The sequence below is a fragment of the Rhodnius prolixus genome, unplaced genomic scaffold (assembly GCF_049639745.1).
Source record: "Rhodnius prolixus isolate KJV_2025 unplaced genomic scaffold, Rpr scaffold_2, whole genome shotgun sequence".
Classification (NCBI taxonomy): Eukaryota; Metazoa; Arthropoda; class Insecta; order Hemiptera; family Reduviidae; genus Rhodnius; species Rhodnius prolixus.
The window spans coordinates 11,369,775-11,389,757 of NW_027411592.1; the positions used below are offsets into that span (position 1 = coordinate 11,369,775).

The 19,983-nt window shown below is 31.9% G+C and overlaps 3 protein-coding genes across 4 annotated transcripts in view; all 3 read right to left on the reverse strand.

Annotated features, from left to right (window-relative positions):
- Positions 1 to 3,799: 3,799 nt before the first annotated feature.
- On the reverse strand, positions 3,800 to 9,527 carry LOC141450436 (L-sorbose 1-dehydrogenase-like). Its single transcript, XM_074120885.1, has 4 exons — positions 9,391 to 9,527; positions 7,176 to 7,349; positions 6,920 to 7,090; positions 3,800 to 6,815 (listed from the first exon to the last, which is right to left on the reverse strand). Exons 2-4 carry the CDS (start codon positions 7,333 to 7,335, stop codon positions 5,392 to 5,394), a joined length of 1,755 nt encoding a protein of 584 aa, XP_073976986.1. The 5' UTR covers positions 7,336 to 7,349; positions 9,391 to 9,527; the 3' UTR covers positions 3,800 to 5,391.
- Positions 7,394 to 15,881, reverse strand: LOC141450435 (L-sorbose 1-dehydrogenase-like). 2 transcript variants are annotated; one of them, XM_074120883.1, is made up of 6 exons: positions 15,504 to 15,881; positions 13,162 to 13,370; positions 12,033 to 12,184; positions 9,981 to 10,155; positions 9,725 to 9,895; positions 7,394 to 9,620 (listed from the first exon to the last, which is right to left on the reverse strand). In XM_074120883.1, exons 3-6 carry the CDS (start codon positions 12,033 to 12,035, stop codon positions 8,197 to 8,199), a joined length of 1,773 nt encoding a protein of 590 aa, XP_073976984.1. In that variant the 5' UTR covers positions 12,036 to 12,184; positions 13,162 to 13,370; positions 15,504 to 15,881; the 3' UTR covers positions 7,394 to 8,196. The 2 variants fall into 2 exon arrangements, with proteins under 2 accessions (XP_073976984.1, XP_073976985.1); XM_074120884.1 differs by lacking the exon at positions 13,162 to 13,370.
- A 1,048-nt stretch (positions 15,882 to 16,929) lies between these two features.
- Positions 16,930 to 19,983, reverse strand: part of LOC141450440 (meteorin-like protein) — a 55,652-nt gene continuing 52,598 nt past the window's right edge. The window contains exon 6 of the mRNA XM_074120896.1: positions 16,930 to 19,959. Within this exon, the coding sequence (XP_073976997.1) occupies positions 19,875 to 19,959 (85 nt within the window). The 3' untranslated portion in view covers positions 16,930 to 19,874. The remainder of the gene's footprint in view (positions 19,960 to 19,983) is intronic.

A 19,983-nucleotide genomic window follows, 5' to 3' on the forward strand; every position in this document is an offset into this window, starting at 1 on the left:
ACAAAAAAATGTACCTAAAGTAAATAGGGCGCATCAGACCCATCGCCTTTTTGTATGTATGCATCAATACAATGAGCGAGATTAAAAGATTATTTTGTAAATAAAGTGCACACCAGTAAAATGATCTAAGCCATCATTAAAATTTTAATTATCTTTAAAAATAATGATGTAGGGGCAATGTTGCTAAGTACCCCTTGCATTGAAAACAGTGTTTTACAACTTGATCTTTAAGCACTCAACAATAAAAGTTCATTTTGTTTAAAATCTATACAGGGTGGAACCGGATAAGTGACGATTTGTTTCTGTTAAACTGCATTCAAAATGTAGTACAACGCCGCCTGAACGAGTGTCCTATCTCTATCTGTTAGAAAGTTATGATTTTTTCAGGTTTTTTTCAACTAAACCCGACCTTACGTCATAAAAACACTATTTCTCAACTTGTGCCTCACTTATTTACATTTTTCACCTCATTTTCGGATTCAGAATTAAATTTCCTGTAATAATAGATCAATTTCGTAGTTATTTAACTTTAATCAGATTCATTTATTACAATAAGAACGTTAATTTTTTTAGGAATCTAGAATTTTCATGAATTTTCAAAAATTAGCCTCTTCGACAAAATTGGTTTTAGAGGCTGTCAAATTTCACAAAAACTGCTCCTTTTAATACTCTTTCCAATGGTATAATAATCAGTTTCAATAATAGCTGTTTTCTTTGGTCTATTACTGAGTAAGTGCTGAAAAACACGGTGTTAGCGAAGGAAGCAAAGGGGACTGGGATGAAGCGTACTCGCATATCAAAATTATTATTTATTAACAAAATCATTTCTTTAAGCATGTAAAATACATAATTACTTAGTAATTATTGATGTATCATGTTCTCAAAATGCCGACCTCGATTCCTGACGCATAACCGAGCGCGTTTTCGCATTGTTCCCTTTTTGAAAAAAACCTGAAAAAATCATAACTTTCTAACAGATAGAGATAGGACACTCTTTCAGGCGGCGTTCTACTACATTTTGAATGTAGTTTAACAGAAAAAAATTTTCGTCACTTATCCGGTTCCACCCTGTATGTGAAGAGCTGTTTTATGCCAAAGTCGAAAGCGTTGATGGTCGTGCTGTCTTAACGTTTCCTGAACCACCTTTGCCGATCAGCTGACGTTTACAGATCCTTCTTAGATTCACAACGAGCTGCTGTAATTGGGTTTCGGGCATGCTACAGTAATGATGCAATGAAATTTGTAAACATCGATGATGGATGTAGATCGTGAAAATTGTGTCAACGATGGGAATCAAAAAGGTTGTGCCTTACTTACATATTATGAAGTAAAGGTATGTTCAATGCAAAATTTTACCCTTAAAAACTGTCCTCCTTCGATGGACTAGGTAGTGGATTACTCTTCGCTCTTGGTTTTTGGAAGCCACAACAACTTCCGAAGGAAAGAGTGGGAAGCACTGTAAAACCCAAAAGGCGAAATCCCTGAGAGCAATTGGTTGATGTCTTTAGGATTCTAATAGGAGGCCAACTGATCCAATACATCTGCACTGGATCGGTGTAGCGATGTCCTTTGCTTATCTTCTGCATCAAGCAGACTAATATGTTCGTACCCACCTTACATGTACCATGTTTTGCAGGACATTAGGTCAGAGTATACAGAACACTATGTTTGAGCTACAAAGGTATATTTGACTGGGCTCCAGAATATTCGTTTTGGAAACAAAAATTGATGTCGATGTCCCAATTCTAGAGGCAAACCTATTAATATTAAGGAATAATAGAATTGAAATCAAATTTTCGTTATCCTCAATTTTTCTTCTACTTTTACAAAAAAAATTTAATTATCATACACTTATATAGAAAGCCGTGCTTAAAAAATAACTTTAACACAATCGACTAATATTTTAATTACTTTATAAAATAAAGACACAGGTTGGGAGAGACCTAAAATAAATGAATAGCTATAAAAGTAATTTTTAATGATGAACAATATTAAATCAAAATCCTCAAATATCTTTCTTTGTGAACCGAGAGAAATAACTAGTCTTACTGTCTGCAATATTTAATGTAGGTAACTTATATTACAAACATTTCTTAAGGTGATAATAAAACTGGCAGGGAAAATAATTATTAGGAGAGAACAAAATGCTATTAAACTGGGCTAGCTTTCCTTTCACTTTGGTTTACGAGAGCAGTAATATTCTCATAATTTTTATCATAACTATAACAAGGTAGTAAAAAGCTGTTTACTGCACCCGTTACGACATAAAACTGACCATAAATACATTTCGTTAAAAACGAAGAGCTATTTTTATCAGAAAGTAAAAAAGAAATAAAGAAGTTAAATGAATTATTGATAATATTAAAAGGTACTTTTCATTACAGAGATTAAAATTTCCTTTTGTGCAAAGAAAAAATATAAACCCATAAATAATATTAAAGATTCAGACATCTTACTAGCTTTATATGAAAACCTTGCTGAAGTGACTTTAAAGGGAATATAACACATAATTATGCTGGTTTTTAGAAAAAGGTTTAACAATGTGCTTGAAGAACTATATAAGGATAATTTTTTAATGATTCCTTTTCATGAAATTTTGGTATTATGAAATTTAATTTCATAATTTAAAAAAAGTTAATATTTGGAAGCACTGAACTCCAAAGCACTGAACAAGGACAGTTGGGGCACTGCCCCCTAGAGCCAGAAGGTACTGCTCTTCTTTTATTTATTTATTAAAAAATATCAGTTATTCTCGACCCGCTCCAACGGGAGATACACATACATATAATATTACTTCAAAAAAGGAAGGAATTAGCCATGCGGTTAGCATATTGGATTCCCACACGGAGATCCAGGGTCCGAATCCAGCTGTGATGGCCCTTAGATTTTCTCTTCCTAGGAGCTTCTTACAGCTCACTGTCCTGTAATGGACCACAGTCCATTACACATTGTATGTAACGAGAGAACACTGTCCGGAGGCCGGCAGTACACTAAAAAATACTCAATAACCTCACATGTTGACACATCTTAAATCATTTAAAAATAAAATATTAATTCTAAACAATGGGAGCAGGAATGTCAATATTCTGTCTTACTACAATCATAAAGTTGCTAGTTTTATTTTTTTATTTAAGAAAATTTGAAGTAATTTGCCCAAGCACGCTTGCCTGATGATAGTGGTCTCTCATTACAGACAACTGTGTCCATCAATAAGGAGTAGTAAGAATGGAAAAAAGAAGAAGTAAGAAAATCTAAGGGAAGGCATTTGCCATTTGTACAATTCGAACTCAAGATTCTTTTCAATCCCTGTTGTAAAATATTTAAAAAAAAAATACACTTTTTTATGTAAAAACATTTGCACTAGTGTAGTTAACCACTTAGCGAACCTGCTGACCCTACAAATGACTTAACACTCACTATTAGCCCCTAGTGTTCAAACAAAGATAAAGAATCTGCAGAGATTGTTGAGTGTGTTATTTAAGAGACAAATATTGGCGCGCTCATTCACGCACACACAATGACTCATACTCTATTTTTCAAATGACGAGTAGATAATAGATATGACTTTGTAACCATATTCTCTACATAAATAGTTTAAAATAATTTTGTTATTAAATAAATAGATAATCAAACTTATTTAGTTTGCCGTAGTAAAAAATTAAATAAAAATACATTTAAAAAAGACGAATGCTTTCTAAATGTGCATACAAATTTAGTATATTGCTTAACTGTGGTCAAACGATGTGAGAAATAAACTGACCTATGCAAGTTATTATTTAAAAAAAAGTATTGTTCAATAACTACAGTTTATTTATATTTTTATAGTTACATTTTTTATGCAGTAAATGAATTTGTCCTCTATCAATGATTTATTCATTTAGTTACAGAAAGTATTTAGTTAAGCGTTTTGATTAAGAGATTAATAATTGCGTTTTCTTAATCATTTGATTTATTTTAGAGATAAAAAAATGGCCCATTGTTTTTATCCATATTTTTTATGATTAATTATCAATTAATATTTTTAACCCTTTACCCTTCTTAAGGTTTCCGCAACGAAACTATTTCAAAATTGGTCTTCAAACTGAGAAGCTCCTCAATGAAGCATTATTCTTTTCTTTTTTTTTAATCAATTAATCAATCATTTTGTGGAACATTTGTTTCAACCAACATGAAATATAAAATTATTTCTCTCTAAGAAAATTTCTGCTTTTCTTATCTCTTCAAACATTGGAATTTATGTACTCAAGTTAATGATTCAAAACATCTTCTAAATTCATATTTATTATTCCAAACAATAAATCAGAAATTGATACAAGAACACGCGTTTGATATACAAAAGTGTAAAAGTGTTAAATAGGAAGCAGAAATTAATGTCAATATAAATAGTACGTCAATTCTAATTTATTAAAGATTTATATAAAAAAAAAAAAAACCTAACCTGTTTAATACATCATTTAATACATGTACATTTAATGCATTAAATAATACATCTAAATTTTTTTAAATAGGAATTTCATTTTTAATTATAAAATGTCTGTACATCTGCTGCAGAAATCTCTCTAATCTCAAAACAGAATTTAGGTGTGCAATGGTTGAAAGGGCAAATGATTCAGATTCCATTGTTTATATGAAGATCTAATACTAGCCCAGCAGGTACGCGCTACATAAGTGATGTGAATAACTTGAACTTCATAAATAGAAGAAAATAATGTTATTTAATAATAAAACTTTAGCGTTGTTTAATTGTCATTTGTTGGCAAAAAATGTTTCCTACAATGCAGTTCTGCAGTCTATTTGCATGAATGAGGAATTTTTCTAATGGTTCTGAAGCCTGCTTAGGCAATACTTCTATCAAATAAATCCTTGCAAATTAAAAGTGGATACAATTCATGGCTTTAGTTGCAGTATTTTCTTCATTTTTAAAAATTATACCGTAATTAACTTGCTAAGATAAGTTCAGCAGTCTATCCAAGGTTGTCTCCTAATCGTCCCTTAGGTAGCAATTACAATGGGATGAAATCTATGCTAAAATCTACAAAATATATATAGGGAATTGTGCTTTTAACTTATTTCTAGGGGGGAGATAATATTTTCCGAACCACTTCTGCCTTTTCCTTTAGATTTTCGCGTCTGAATACTGACGTTCCAACCAATCCCCTCTGCTCATCAACAAGATTATTCCATTAAAGCTTTATAAGTAAGTGATCGATCGGTTGAGCTAAGTGACGGCCAAATCTCTTATTTGTTTCTTTATTTTGGAATAGCTTGTTAAAAAAGATGAAATAGGCAGCAATGAACGGGAGGTTGGGTTAGAAAAGTTAGGTAAAATATGAGTTTATTAAAATTAACAATCAACTAATTAACAAATAATTCTTGTACTTGACTATTTCATCATTTTCTTTTTTTTAAACAGTGAGTGCTGATGATATGATCAGCCCCTTTTTCTCCAATCATTATTGTTGGAGCGTTAGTGTTGCCTCTGGTTATTTTAGGCATTATGGACGCATCCACAACTCTGAGATTTGGAATACCGTGTACTCTTAGCTGAGAATCAACCACAGAACTGTAAATGTCTCTACCCATTCTCGCTGTTCCTACCGGATGATAAGAGACTTCATTACCTTGATGTTTTAAATAACATTCAAGAAATTTATCGGTAACAGGTTCACTAAAGTAATTTAGACATTCTGATACGTCGGACACATCCCAGACAGGCGAATATTTAGCCAAGGCAGCAGCTGACATGTACTTCGCCAGTTCTCTTAATGCCCACATTAGTCCAACCATATCCGATCTGATGGAATAATATTTTGGATCTATAAGTGGATCATCCTTATAACACTTACTTTTTAGTCGTATCTCTCCCACCGATTTTGGATCCAATAACATAATTAAAATTTGAGCTTTTGGTCCTTGGTGTAACGAATAGTTGAAACCATTAACGCCAATAGACATCGAAAACGAAGCATTGAAAGACATTATTTTTCTTTGTATGAAAGCTAGAACTTGCCATCTAAATGAAGCCAACTCTCCATCCTTATCTCGTGCATATTCTTCTATAGTTTTGTTTGTGAACTCACGGCAACAATTAATGACGCTTGTATTTATTTTATAAGCCGCGAACACTCCAGGATGATCTACTAAATGTTTTCCTACAGGTAAGTCAACAACTACCGGAATATTCAATTGTTGCAAATGATCCTTAGGACCGATTCCAGAAAGCATTAGCAGTTTAGGGGTCTCAATAGTTCCAGCCGACAATATAACTTCCTTGGTTGCTCTAACGTCGTATTGTACTCCACCAGATATAAAGTAGACACCAATAGCACGTCTTGTTGGACTCGCACTGAACAGAACTTTAGTAACTAAACTGTTCATAAATATGAATAAATTTTCTCTGTCTCTTATTGGATCTAGATAAGCTTTGGAGGAACTGCATCTCGTCACTCCATCTCGGATTGTGAATTGCGTATAGCCTATTCCATTTTGCGTTTTTCCATTATAATCTATGACATCCAAGCCGTATTCTCTGCCGGCTTGAATAAAATCTTCATTAATAGGAAATCTGTAATTACAATAACTTACACTGAGAGGTCCTGTTGTAGAGTGATAAGGTGAATCAATTAATTCCTTAATTGTCGTGTTTTCAGATCTGAGGAAATATGGCAATACACTGTTATAATTCCATCCAGTATTACCCATTTCTTCCCATTCATCGAAATCTCGCGGGTTCCCTCTGACATACAACATACCGTTTGTAGTGCTGCAACCACCCATGACCCGCCCTCTTCGGAAATTACAATATCCGTCGGTATCTAGAATTAGAATTCAATAAGTTAATTAACTGTAGCTCAATAGTGTACTTACTCTTAAAATCTGAAAATTGGGGACGATGTCTAAGAAAATTTTCCGAACATACTTAAACAGCAATAATGTTGTTTGGTCGTACTATAATTCCAATCATATTTGGTTTCAGTAAGCGTTTCTATTAAAGCAGGTACATCAGTGTAGTAATTTTCTGGTCCTCCGACTTCTATCAAGAGCACCTTCCAATCCGGATTTTCTGAAAGTCTGTTGGCTAAAACGCATCCTGCAACAATTAACATGCATCTTAACCAATTTAGCGATTTCCACTACCGTAGGAACATTGTAAAGTTATAACCAAATTTAGTAACCTGCAGATCCAGCACCCACTATAATGAAGTCAAAATGAAGTTGTTTGCCTTGCAATAATAATTCTGAAGAATCTTTGGGTTTTAGCGAGGGATCTAATTCTTCCGGCCAATAAAGTGCCAGCATTGCAGCCAAAACTGCCAATAAAGTCACCAAATCCATTTCGGAGATTTTCCCTAAGTCACAAAAAGTGTTCTTAAATTTAAATAAAACTGTTTGATAAATAATATTTTGGTGTTAGCCAATATAAAAATAAGCCGCACAGTAACTACCTTGGTCCCTTGCGTCCAAATGAATAAATAATCAAGTTTGCGTTTACCATGAAATTTCACTAAAAAATTATAACAATACTGTCACAGATACTACTTTTGTATCAACTATTCAACATTGTACCATTTATACGGCCTGGCTCATTGATAACTAATAAGCAGACAGAATTTTCAACGAACTTTCCTGTTACACTTTCCGTTTTATCTGCTGTCATTAAATTTATTTATTTAGTTTTTTAAGATAATTGCTTAATATATGTTTTTGTGATGAATTATCTTATTATAGATTCCCCTTCCTGGAAATCATCCACCCAAAATCCTATTGTGCATTTTTCCATACTCGATTCTTTCACGTCACTAGCCTGCTAATAAGATTTTGAGGACTATACTAAAATCTACAAAATATGTACACAGATTTGCGCTTTTAACTTTTTTCTAGGGAGGAGATAATATTTTCCGAATCACTTCTGCCTTTTCCTTTAGCATTTCGTGTCAGAGTACTGACGATCCAACCAATCCCCCTTGTGCATCAATAAGATTATTCCATTAAAGCTTTATGAATAAGTGAACGATCGTTTGAGCTAAGTGACGGCCAAATCTCTTATTTGTTTCTTTATTTTGGAATAGCTTGTTAAAAGAGATGGAATAGACAGAAATGAACGGGAGGTTGGGTTAGAAAAGTTAGGTAAAATATGAGTTTATTAAAATTAACAATCAACTAATTAACAAATAATTTTAGTACTTGACTATTTCATCATTTCCTGTTTTTTAAAGAGTGAGTGCTGATGATATGATCAGCCCCTTTTTCTCCAATCATTATTGTTGGAGCGTTAGTGTTGCCTCTGGGAATTTTAGGCATTACGGACGCATCCACAACTCTGAGATTTGGAATACCGTGCACTCTTAGCTGAGAATCAACCACAGAACTGTAAAGGTCTCTACCCATTCTCGCTGTTCCTACCGGATGATAAGAGACCGTATTACCTTGATATTTTAAATAACATTCAAGAAATTGATCGGTAACAGGTTCACTAAAGTAATTTAGACATTCTGATACGTCGGGCACATCCCAGACAGGCGAATATTTAGCCAAGGCAGCAGCTGACATGTACTTCGCCAGTTCTCTTAATGCCCACATTAGTCCAACCATATCCGATCTGATGGAATAATATTTTGGATCTATAAGTGGACCATCCTTGTAACAATTACTTTTTAGTCGTATCTCTCCCACCGATTTTGGATCCAATAACATAATAAAAATTTGAGCTTTTGGTCCTTGATGTAACGAATAGTTGAAACCATTAATGCCAATAGACATCGAAAACCAAGCATTGAAAGGCATCATTTTTCTTTGTATGAAAGCTAGAACTTGCCATCTAAATGAAGTCAACTCTCCATCCTTATCTCGTGCATATTCTTCTATAGTTTTGTTTGTGAACTCACGGCAACAATTAATGACGCTTGTATTTATTTTATAATCCACTAACACTGCAGCATGATCTACTAAATGTTTCCCTACGGGTAAGTCAATAACTATCGGAATATTCAATTGTTGCAAATGATCCTTAGGACCGATTCCAGAAAGCATTAGCAGTTTAGGGGTCTCAATAGTTCCAGCCGACAATATAACTTCCTTGGTTGCTCTAACGTCGTATTGTACTCCACCAGATATAAAGTAGACACCAATAGCACGTCTTGTTGGACTCGCACTGAACAGAACTTTAGTAACTAAACTGTTCATAAATATGAATAAATTTGCTCTGTCTCTTATTGGATCTAGATAAGCTTTGGAGGAACTGCATCTCGCCGCTCCATCTCGGATTGTGAATTGCGTGTAGCCTATTCCATATTGCGTTTTTCCATTATAATCTATGACATCCAAGCCGTATTCTCTGCCGGCTTGAATAAAATCTTCATTAATAGGAAATCTGTAATTACAATAACTTACACTGAGAGGTCCTGTTGTAGAGTGATAAGGTGAATCAATTAAATCCTTAATTGTTGTGTTTTCAGATCTGAGGAAATATGGCAATACACTGTTATAATTCCATCCAGGATTACCCATTTCTTCCCATTCATCGAAATCTCGCGGGTTCCCTCTGACATACATCATACCGTTTATAGTGCTGCTACCGCCCATACCCCGTCCTCTTGGGAAATTACAATATCCGTCGGTATCTAGAATTAGAATTCAATAAGTTAATTAACTGTAGGTCAATAGTGCACTTACTCTTAGAATCTGAAAATTGGGGACGATGTCTGTGAAAATTTTCCGAACTTACTTAAACAGCAATAATGTTGTTTGGTCGTACTATAATTCCAATTATATTTCGTATTATTAAGCGTTTCTATTAAAGCAGGTACATCAGTGTAGTAATTTTCGGGTCCTCCTACTTCTATCAAGAGCACCTTCCAATCCGGATTTTCTGAAAGTCTGTTTGCTAAAACGCAACCTGCAACAATTAACATGCATGTTAACCAATTTGGCGAATTCCACTCATGTAGGAACATTGTAAAGTTAGAACCAAATTTAGTTACCTGCAGATCCAGCACCCACTATAATGAAATCAAAATGAAGTTGGTTGCCTTGCAATAATAATTCTGAAGAATCTTTGGGTTTTAGCGAGGGATCCAATTCTTCCGGCCAATAAAGTGCCAGCATGGCAGCCAAAACTGCCAATAAAGTCACCAAATCCATTTCGGAGACTTTTCCCTAAGTCACAAAAAGTGTTCTTAAATTTAAATAAAACTGTTTGATAAATAATATTTTGGTGTTAGCCAATATAAAAATAAGCCGCACAGTAACTACCTTGGTCCCTTGCGTCCAAATGACTAAATAATCAAGTTTGCATATCCCATGAAATTTCACTAAAACATTATAACAATACTGTCACAGATACTACTTTTGTATCAACTATTCAACATTGTACCATTTATACGGCCTGGCTCATTGATAACTAATAAGCAGTCAGAATTTTCAACGAACTTTCCTGTTACACTTTCCGCTTTATCTGCTGTCTTTAAATTTATTTATTTAGTTTGTTAAGACAATTGCTTAATATATGTTGATTTTTAATGTTACATTCAGCTTATCATTTTAATTTTTGCACTTATTTATTTAGTAGAACGGTTTACTTTTGTTTTGCGACTGCTCACTTAATAAATTTATTTGAGAGACAATCAAAAACTGCTAACAGTAAGGGAAGTAAACTTTGATGTAGTAGGAAACATTTCATTTGCATTAGTTGTTCTTCAGACTTGTAATGATTGAAAACCCTCGATTTAAATGTTATAAACTTTAAATATTTCATCAATATTTCACTTAAAGTCATTATTAATCTATAAATATTCCCAATTGCTAATAGTTGGAATCCATTAATTTGGCAGCCCGCTTTACAAAAACTTCAAATAAATATATTCTCACTAATTAGCAGTTGGTAATACCTTAAAATGCCGAATAGACCAAATAAGGGGTGCTAAATGTCTTAGAGCCTCAAAAAACAAAAAAATTGATTTATTAGATAGGTATAATGCGACAAGATAGACTAAGGACTTCCTGGAAATTCTGTGCTACAAGTTAGAACTTTAAGTCTCCACAAGGTTCACACTCATAATCCGTGACTCATGTTCCTAACTCATCTACTGCTTAGCTCATTCCTTTGGCCAGAATACAAGTATTCGCAGGTCGTAAATTTTCTGTTCGATAGTGACGCGGACCATAACTACGTACCCAGTTTTGAGACTAAAATGGTTGAGATCGCATTCAATCTCTAATACAACAAAAATTTATTTTATCAATTTACTTCAGTTCATAAGCAGACAGACAAAAGGCAGAATATAAGAACGTAAAAAGTATTGTAATTGTCTATAGAATAAGCCCTGAAGATGACCAAGACTCTTGGAATACAAAAATAATTAGCAGTATTTTTGTCTTGTTTTTGAATTAATTAACGATTTACAATATTCTATTACCATGTTTAATTATCTCTTTTTTTAAACATTACATTTTTACAATATAATGAATGAGTCCTTAAAATTAGTATTAAAACCTTAGTTCGTGTAAAAATTGATAGAATCAAAGTTGTCTCATCAAGTCATCAGATTATCTACCATCGAGATATTTACAAAAATTTTAAAGGTAATGAAAAATTGATATAGAACGATTAAGACTTGAAAACAAATTTTTGCAGTAAAGAAAGAAAGTTTGCTAATATTTTGTATAAATCAAATATAAATAATCGATGAAAAGAAAGTAAGCATAACGTGATGCGGAAAATTCAAGGGAATTGAGTGCGTATGATTGAAGGTCAACAATCAAATTCACAATCACAATCCCGATTCACAATTTAATTTTAAAACATGAATTTGTATTAGCTTTTAGTGAACGTAAAAATATTATATTTAGGATTCAAATTAGCGAGGAATCGGTCCAAATAAAAACATCAACTCGTCTTTTTGCCAACGTTTCGACAAATATATTGCCTTCTTCAGGGCCTGGATATTACAAATAAAACAATACAAAACAATTTAAAGAATTGAATCACAGTAATATAAGAAAATAAATAAATTTGTTCCTCTTGGTTTTCTTACCATCGTCTTCTTCCCATTTCAAGTCGAATGCATGTATTAACTTCATACATTTATAACTGGGATTCGCTTTTAATCCAGGCTGCTTCTCTTTTTTTAATCTTAATGTCGGAATCAACAGCGTTGAAGCCTCCGCTAAATCTGAAGCGTGTTACCTGTAAGTATTTAAATCATATCTTAGTGACAGTTACGGATTGGTAAAATAAACAAACAGGATGTCAAATATTCGTTTTTCAAAGACACATTATACACGTGCGCAAAGCCTTTTTCTACATATACTAATGAGGCTTCAACACATTCCAATTATAAGCTATAATAAGAAGTAAAAAATTGTTAATTTTAAGAGCCACGGTTAGAGAAAATTAAGAAGAATATCTCTTTTAAGATAGCATCCACAACTTTCTGATTGCCTGACACTTTGAAATTAAAGTTATTTAGAGCAGGGATAGTATTTATTATCAATTGTTTGCAAGAAACAGTTTCTGTAACAAGATATACATTTCCATTTTCAATTAATCAACTTGAAAGAAATATTTGACAGACGCCTACAATAAATATATTTTATCTAAACGTTTAAAACACGTTGACTGCTGTATCGGTCCCCGGCGACCGATGCATGTCAGTAAATTGAAGAGTGATGATTATTTTCTAATCTTGCGGAAGTCATATCTCAATAATGCATCCAAATAAAATTGAGAAATAAGTTGCTTTAGAAAATCAATAAAATATCCTTTCATTAATAGTTTTCTTGGCTTCAGGTCTCCGGTGACCTTTGCATTAATATCATTTCCTGAGATGTTAAATTTTGCACTTTCCTGTTCAACATGAATATTTCTTTTTATTCCCTACGTATTAGTCCTGCATGATGTTTAGAGATCTTGGGCAGGGTATTTTTTTATTATTATTAGTAATTATTACTAGTTTTAACCCTGTGTTTACCTAGTAAACTTAAAATATGTCTAGTCGTGGTAAGGATATCAGTGCAGATAGCTTTGGATGTAAATGAAATTAATGAAGAGGAACAAACTGATTTAAATGGAAATACCGTCAATAGAATTGTTGGCGAAAATGAAAGTGATATAGAAAATTTTTCTAGTGACGATTTTGTTTTTGATAAAAATTATGAACCAACCTCGACAGATACGGACGAAGACTGTACTGGTGTACTGTAAATACAAATACTGCAGATGACAATGTAAATAATTTGGAAGTAACGACATCATATGACATTAGGAAGTACTGACAGGTTATGAAAATTCATTTCTCGATATTTTTCCTGCTGATTGTGATAATTTTGTGAGATTAGGTCCATGAACAGACAAGACAGAAGACACACCAACCCTGAAATGTAAAAATATTACTTTCTAAACTAGCCCTGAAGATGACCTAGTCCCTAGGTCGAAAGCTCGGCAAAATAAATTTTACTCGACTGAAATGGCATTTATTTTTTCATCCTATTGAAACTATGAATCAGTCACCAAAAAGAATGAACAACACATTTACTAAGTGTTTAGAAGCAGTAACAGAAGAGATCGTTCCAATAAATATTCAGAAAACTGCTGGATAAGCTCTTCAAAATTGAAGCAATTCAATAGAAAAACTATTCTATAAATGTATGTTTTACTATGTATTTCAATCGCTCTATTAAAACTTCAACATTAATTATTTGGTATTAAAAAAAACCTGAGAATATGAAAGATAACTTTTCTCCACTGCTAAAAAGCGATAAGCGCAAAAATCACAGGGTCGTAATAATTTCATCACAGATGAATAAATCGTGTAAAAACTCTTTTATAGAAGGTTTGCTTATTTTAGCAGAAATCTTTTCTTTTTTCACTATACAGTACCCTATACAGTCAAAAACCGAAGAAAAATAAAATATATATATATATTTATGAAATTTACCCTTACCGGCCACCATTTTCTTAAATTCTAAATTTAGGAAACTTATTTTATCCTCGTTAAATTTGTATAATTGGACGTTATATTGCAGCAATGGCACCTGAAAGGAAAGCCTGCCCCATTAGAAGAAGAATCCATCAGCATTACTTTTTTAATTTTGCGTCTTAAGTTACATTTCTTTTCGGAAGTTCTTTTTTTTATCCCAAAAATTCTCTTTCAAAAAGTTTACATTACAAAGAGATAATAAGAAAAAGTGTGTAGCCAAAATTAAAATTAAAACCAGAGATAAAGTTAATAGAGAAAATTGCGGGACGAAGTGAGTTCCCCAATGGCAGAAAAAGAAGGCGGTGAACACATAAAATGGAGAGAAAGAAGAAGAGTTAACCGAAAAGGAAATGAAAGTATAATACAAAAGATACAGAAGTAACTCAACTAGGAAGAGTTTGCGGCTTTTGTTCTACTTTAGAAAAGAAGATCCCTTGGCCAGTTTCCTAACCATCTTGTTCTTTTACTGGCTCTCCAGCACACTTCTATCTCTTTTCATACTCTTTACAATGCAAGGAGATAAAAACTGACACACCATGTCCAACACAATCGTTTCTATTTTACACACAAATCTCTTTTTAGCTTAATTCTCTCTCTCTTCTCCGCTTCAATTCATTTCTTCATGAGTGATCTTTTAAATTACGTGCGCTCTTAACTCTCTTACTTAACAACAATGTAATTAGATCTGAGCAACAGATCATGTGCCCTTAGTAATAGAGAAGAACAGTAGGATTTATATCACCTTGTAGGTGTCTATCCAGTCCAGACGGAATATAGAGTTAAGTGGCTAGAGAAAAAGTATTTGACTCTTTCCCAAGTTATATTCCTCTTAAATGGTGGATGATGGAAGCGGTTATTCTATTACCACACTACCGCTTAAAAGTATCGGGCCTTTCTCATAGCTGAATATAACAGCTAAATAAACATTTATTGTAAATTAGGAGAGATATGATTTTTATTTGAATTATGCCTATTATTATCTTTTCAGTTATGTAAATATACTAGCTATAAATATAGGCTGACGTTAATTTACCAAGCCGAAAATGCTTTTTGTTTTCTGTAACCTTTTATTTAATATAAAATTGTATATATATTTTTGCCCAATGAAGCTATTCTATTGTGTTCTAAAAATGTAAGTTGAATACCAAATTTGAAGGAAATCGGCCGACTACAAATGCTCTATTGACCCGGAGTCTTCTCAGCGCACTGCGTCTTTCGTGAAGTATTCACTAAATACGGGCATTCCTTTATATAACTACAATAGTTAGTGAAGGGGTAGAAAAGATTATAGAAGAAAATTTAGAGCAGTAAGCTGACTTAAATCCGTGGCTTCGCTTCCTGCGTTAACACATTGAGTTAATCTCTCCTCTTCCTTTATGATTGAAATATTGTAGTTTACACTTTCTCCAAAACTTGCTTTTATGTTTTTAATTAGATTAAAGACACATTTGGTAAAATTGGTCATATGCGGAGATTTTCAAAATAGATTTGTGATAATGTAACTATTATTATTTAAAGTATACTTACGAAAAGAACATTAGCAACTCTCGACAGCAAAGCGGCTCTATTTTGGTTTTCCTAAGTAGATGAGTGTTACAAACGGCTAATTCAGAACGTTGGAGCCATAAATAACAATGACATCATTATAATTAACTTACCAGCTGATTAAAAATGATGATTATCCAGCTGTCTTTTGTATCATCTAAATATCAGCTATTCCAATTAATGAAAGAGTGTAAATTCTAATTTTAGAGACAAAGAACTTTGAACCTAACAATGAAAGTCAATTACATAACATTTACCACTTATTTCTTGCAATAAAACTAGATTAATCATTTGCCTAAAACCTAATTAACCACGCTTCTGACGAATATTTACACAAAAATTTAATTGGGTAGGGCTCAATATTTAATTAATTATCTCGGTGATTGTTATAAATGTAAAGTAAAACGATTTGTTTGTAAATGTTTATCTAGGAACAGAGCAAACAAATATACTGGGGCAAATTATTTGTGTGAGAACTAACAAGCAGGATTTTATTACTAAAATAAAAGGACCTGTAGCTTCAAGCTCTAAGATACCTAATAGTACATTACATTTCGCCAGATAAAAACTGGGACAGCAAATGTTGTGCGAGACGGAATCATGGTTGTAGTGAAATTTTCACCAAATGATTAATCAACTTCCGAAATGTTTGTAGAGATACAAAAACATGTATGCTACATCGGATAAGGATCAGCGATTACCTAATATGTGCATCTTTCATGTTTTCTGAAAAAAAGAAGAAGTTATATTTGCATTTGCTTTAAAGATTTAGCACCTCGAGCTGTTTTTTTCAACATAATATTACCAACATACTGTGCATTTAACTTTCTGTCGTATATTTTTTTATAAATAATTCTCACATAATTGATCTAACGCCACAGAAACTACCTCCACCAATGGTAATCACTTTTCTCTTCGTTATAAGCAATGCTTGAAGACCTATAGATTAACTTTTTTTTAATCCAGACAAAAAGAGGATATAAAAAATGTTGAGCGCAATATGCAAGTAAGGTAATATATTAAAATAACAATTGTTTAAAAAAAAAGATTAAAATAATTTTATTTTCAAAATTAATAGACCAATAATTTCTTATAAATAAAATTATAAATCCATATCAATTTTTAATATATTTTATTTAATTTCATTTACTTTTTTAACACATTATCAATCAAAAAATATACATATCACAATTTATGTTTTGTTTTTTTTATTTTTTAAATTCACAAAAAACTAAAAGCTAAGTATGGCCATTTATTTTATTGAAGGAAAAACACCGTTTAACCTTTGATGATTATTATTTCTATTTTTACTTTCTGGTTAATATATATTAAAATTAAATACTATTTAATTTACAAAAAAAATTAAAAATAAACTCCATTTTCCAGGTTTTTAAAAAAAAAAAAAAAAAAAGCAACAACATATATTTACTTAGATGCCTTAATAGCAAATAAAGAAAAACACTTATTTGTACAATCTTCCAAATAAAACTCAAATCTGGCGTAAACACTCAATGACTTTCTCTTACTACGATTCCCAAAGTTGTGACATATATTTTTCCCGGATTTTACTTAAAAATACATTCTTACGCCCACTGAATTTACACTTTTAACCACTCCCTTAAAAGATCCTAAAGAATTTCAACTAATAAAAGTATTCAAATAAAAGTTTTTGATCTATTACAAGTATATAGTGTTTATACAAAGTTTATGGACAATTTTTTTGGGGCCATTTTCAAGATAATAACAATAATAATAATAAAAAAATCCAAGGGGAGGGATTAGCTATGTGGTTAGCGTACTCGATTCCCAAGCGGAGGTCCCGGGTTCGAATCCAGCTGCTGACCCTTAGATTTTCTCTTCCTAGGAGCTTCTTACAGCTCACTGTCCGGTGATGGACAGTGTTGTCTGTAACAGGAGAACACTGTCCGGAGGCCGGCAGTGCACTGAAAAAAGCTCCGAGCGCTAATAACCTCAGCTGTTGATGCGCCAAAAAAAAAAATATAAAAAAAAATCCACTCAGAAAATAGTACTTCTAAGTTAGCTATGTTCTAGTCAGATCCCTTGCAGTTTTACCCTCCTGTGATTTTTCGCTTTGAGATATTTTCTAAAAACCATTATTTTTTTTTAAACTAAAAACGGATATATCCTGTGAATAATTTCCCAAAATGTTTCTTATTTCCACTTTCCTCCTTACCAAAGGAGTAAGAGAAAGTAATTAATTTTTCTTCGTATTTACAATAAATTTTCTCAATTCAATTTCATTTATATTATATATATATATATATCAATGAGATCAACAACAAAAAGAAATAAACGAAAATGGTATATATTTAATATTCTTTCTTTTACTATGTACATAATTTTATTTACAATTTTGGATTCTACCGTTTCTCTACTACTACTATTATTTTCCTTTGTGCAGATACAATTTTAGCAAGTTTTGTTTTTTAAAATTTATTTCACGCAAAATGAATTTCAAAATTGATTTTCCAGCTCTTTAATAAGTGTGATTAACTCTAACATCTGTCTGCTATATTAGCTCAATAATTTCGAAAAACTTGACTTGTTGGACTTTAGTTGAACCAACAACCATCGAATCTTTTTTGGGCTAGCCAAAAAAAATAAAAAAGATATAAAGCTGAAAATTATGATTTACAGATGAAGATTTTCATTTCACAAAATAAATGCTGGTTGTTAATCTGAAACGTTCAGCAATTCTTTTAGAGCTATTTACGATGTGATATTCAATATTCAGCGTGTCGGTAATTAGCTAATATTCAAGTTTTCATTTACCATAATTTACAAGTACATCTATTTACGGTGAATTTGGGAATAAGTAATTTTACTATAACGAAATTGAAACAGTTTGCAAAACAAATTGCCAAATGCTGTGTAATAGAAAAAAGGGGCAGATAACAACACAGAAAAAAAAGAAATTAAACGAAGAGAAGGAAAACTATAAAATAAATCTTAAATTGAGCCTAAGTCAATTATAAAAAACTATTGAATATTATTTTAAAAATTCATGCTGTAATATGATATAAATAACAAACTGAAAATATTACTTACTGTAAATTACATATATATCTCTTATTATTTTTTCTTTGTTTTATCATTCTTTTTGGTAGAAACAAAACTAAATAATTGGATCACTGATCACATTTGAAACAAAAGAACATAATTTGGCACAGGAATTCACAAATTTTTTAATAATCATTGAATTTAATACAGACTCATCACATTAAACTTGTAAGCTGATACGGAAGGTTAAATTAAATAAAATCAACTGATACGAAGAATACCGATAATTGCCGACTACATTCGGTAGATCTAGTTGAAACAGATTGTGGAAGGTAACAGGCGGCTAAGGCACCATGGGTTCTAACCCATGTAAAATCTTTGTGTGAGTGAGGTAATTCCAAGAAAATTGGTCACTAACACAAAGATTTTACATGGGTCAGAACCCATGGTGCCTTAGCCGCCTGTTACCTTCCACAATCTGTTTCAACTAGATCTACCGAATGTAGTCGGCAATAATCGGTATTCTTCGGCTCAGTTAATATTTAATTTAACCTTCTGCTTTACTTTAGTAGTTGATAATTTAACAAAACCTAAGGAAGTAGTATTTATGTAGGCTAATTTATAAACTGAAATTCACAAATAATTTTATTGAATGTTATTATTTTTTTAAATGAATACCGAATGTTAATAAAGAATGTAATGTAAAACACATTAGAGTTATAAAACAGAATTAAAAATAAAACAAATGAGGAGCCTAATTCTTAGTTAGTTTTGTAATTAATGATTTATTAATTTTGGTGAGTATACAATACAAAAAAAGTGTATCTTTCTAAATGTATATGTGGTTATAATTATGTTTGTACAAATTCTGCTTTTACGACAAAAACTATTATCATTTAATAAGAATCTAACAGAAATGGATGACAAATAATAACCAACCTCTCACTATTTGTAACAAAAACAAAATAAAAATATATTTATTTACATAATTTGATTCTGGGGGACTATTGCACTTTTATATTACAATATTTACATAATATACATTCGATGAAGTAACTTTTTATATATAATTCACATTGGAATATATATATATTATATATAACGGTAAATTGCACAGTCTACAGTAATTTCTTTCTCTTCCAATAAAACAGGATCATATTATTATCTTATTTTTCTTTTAATCGTAAGTTTAAACAAGCTTTTTTTTTTAAATAAAGATTACTAAATATGTACTGCGTTATCAATTAATTTTTTTAAATAAAAAGCTGTTTATAGGAAGCAATTAGTGATGGAAGTTCTATCTTATTTGAAATCAATAAATTAACAACTTTTTCAGCTATTAAGCAGACAATGAGCTGAGTCTTTAATAGCGGCTTCTTTTATGACGTCCCTCCATTCTGATAATCTTGGAGCACATCTGCAAAAGACAATAAATAAATAA

Excerpts from the sequence above, each read along its gene's own strand:
- LOC141450435 (XM_074120884.1), bottom strand. Across the intron at positions 9,896-9,980 it reads AGTGGGTGCTGGATCTGCAG|GTTGCGTTTTAGCAAACAGA; the intron begins GTAACTAAATTT and ends TAATTGTTGCAG. Across the intron at positions 9,621-9,724 it reads ACAACATTATTGCTGTTTAA|ATACCGACGGATATTGTAAT; the intron begins GTAAGTTCGGAA and ends TTCTAATTCTAG.
- LOC141450436 (XM_074120885.1), bottom strand. The coding sequence starts at position 7,335 with ATGGATTTGGTGACTTTATTGGCAGTTTTGGCTGCAATGCTGGCACTT. Across the intron at positions 7,091-7,175 it reads AGTGGGTGCTGGATCTGCAG|GATGCGTTTTAGCCAACAGA; the intron begins GTTACTAAATTT and ends TAATTGTTGCAG. Across the intron at positions 6,816-6,919 it reads ACAACATTATTGCTGTTTAA|ATACCGACGGATATTGTAAT; the intron begins GTATGTTCGGAA and ends TTCTAATTCTAG.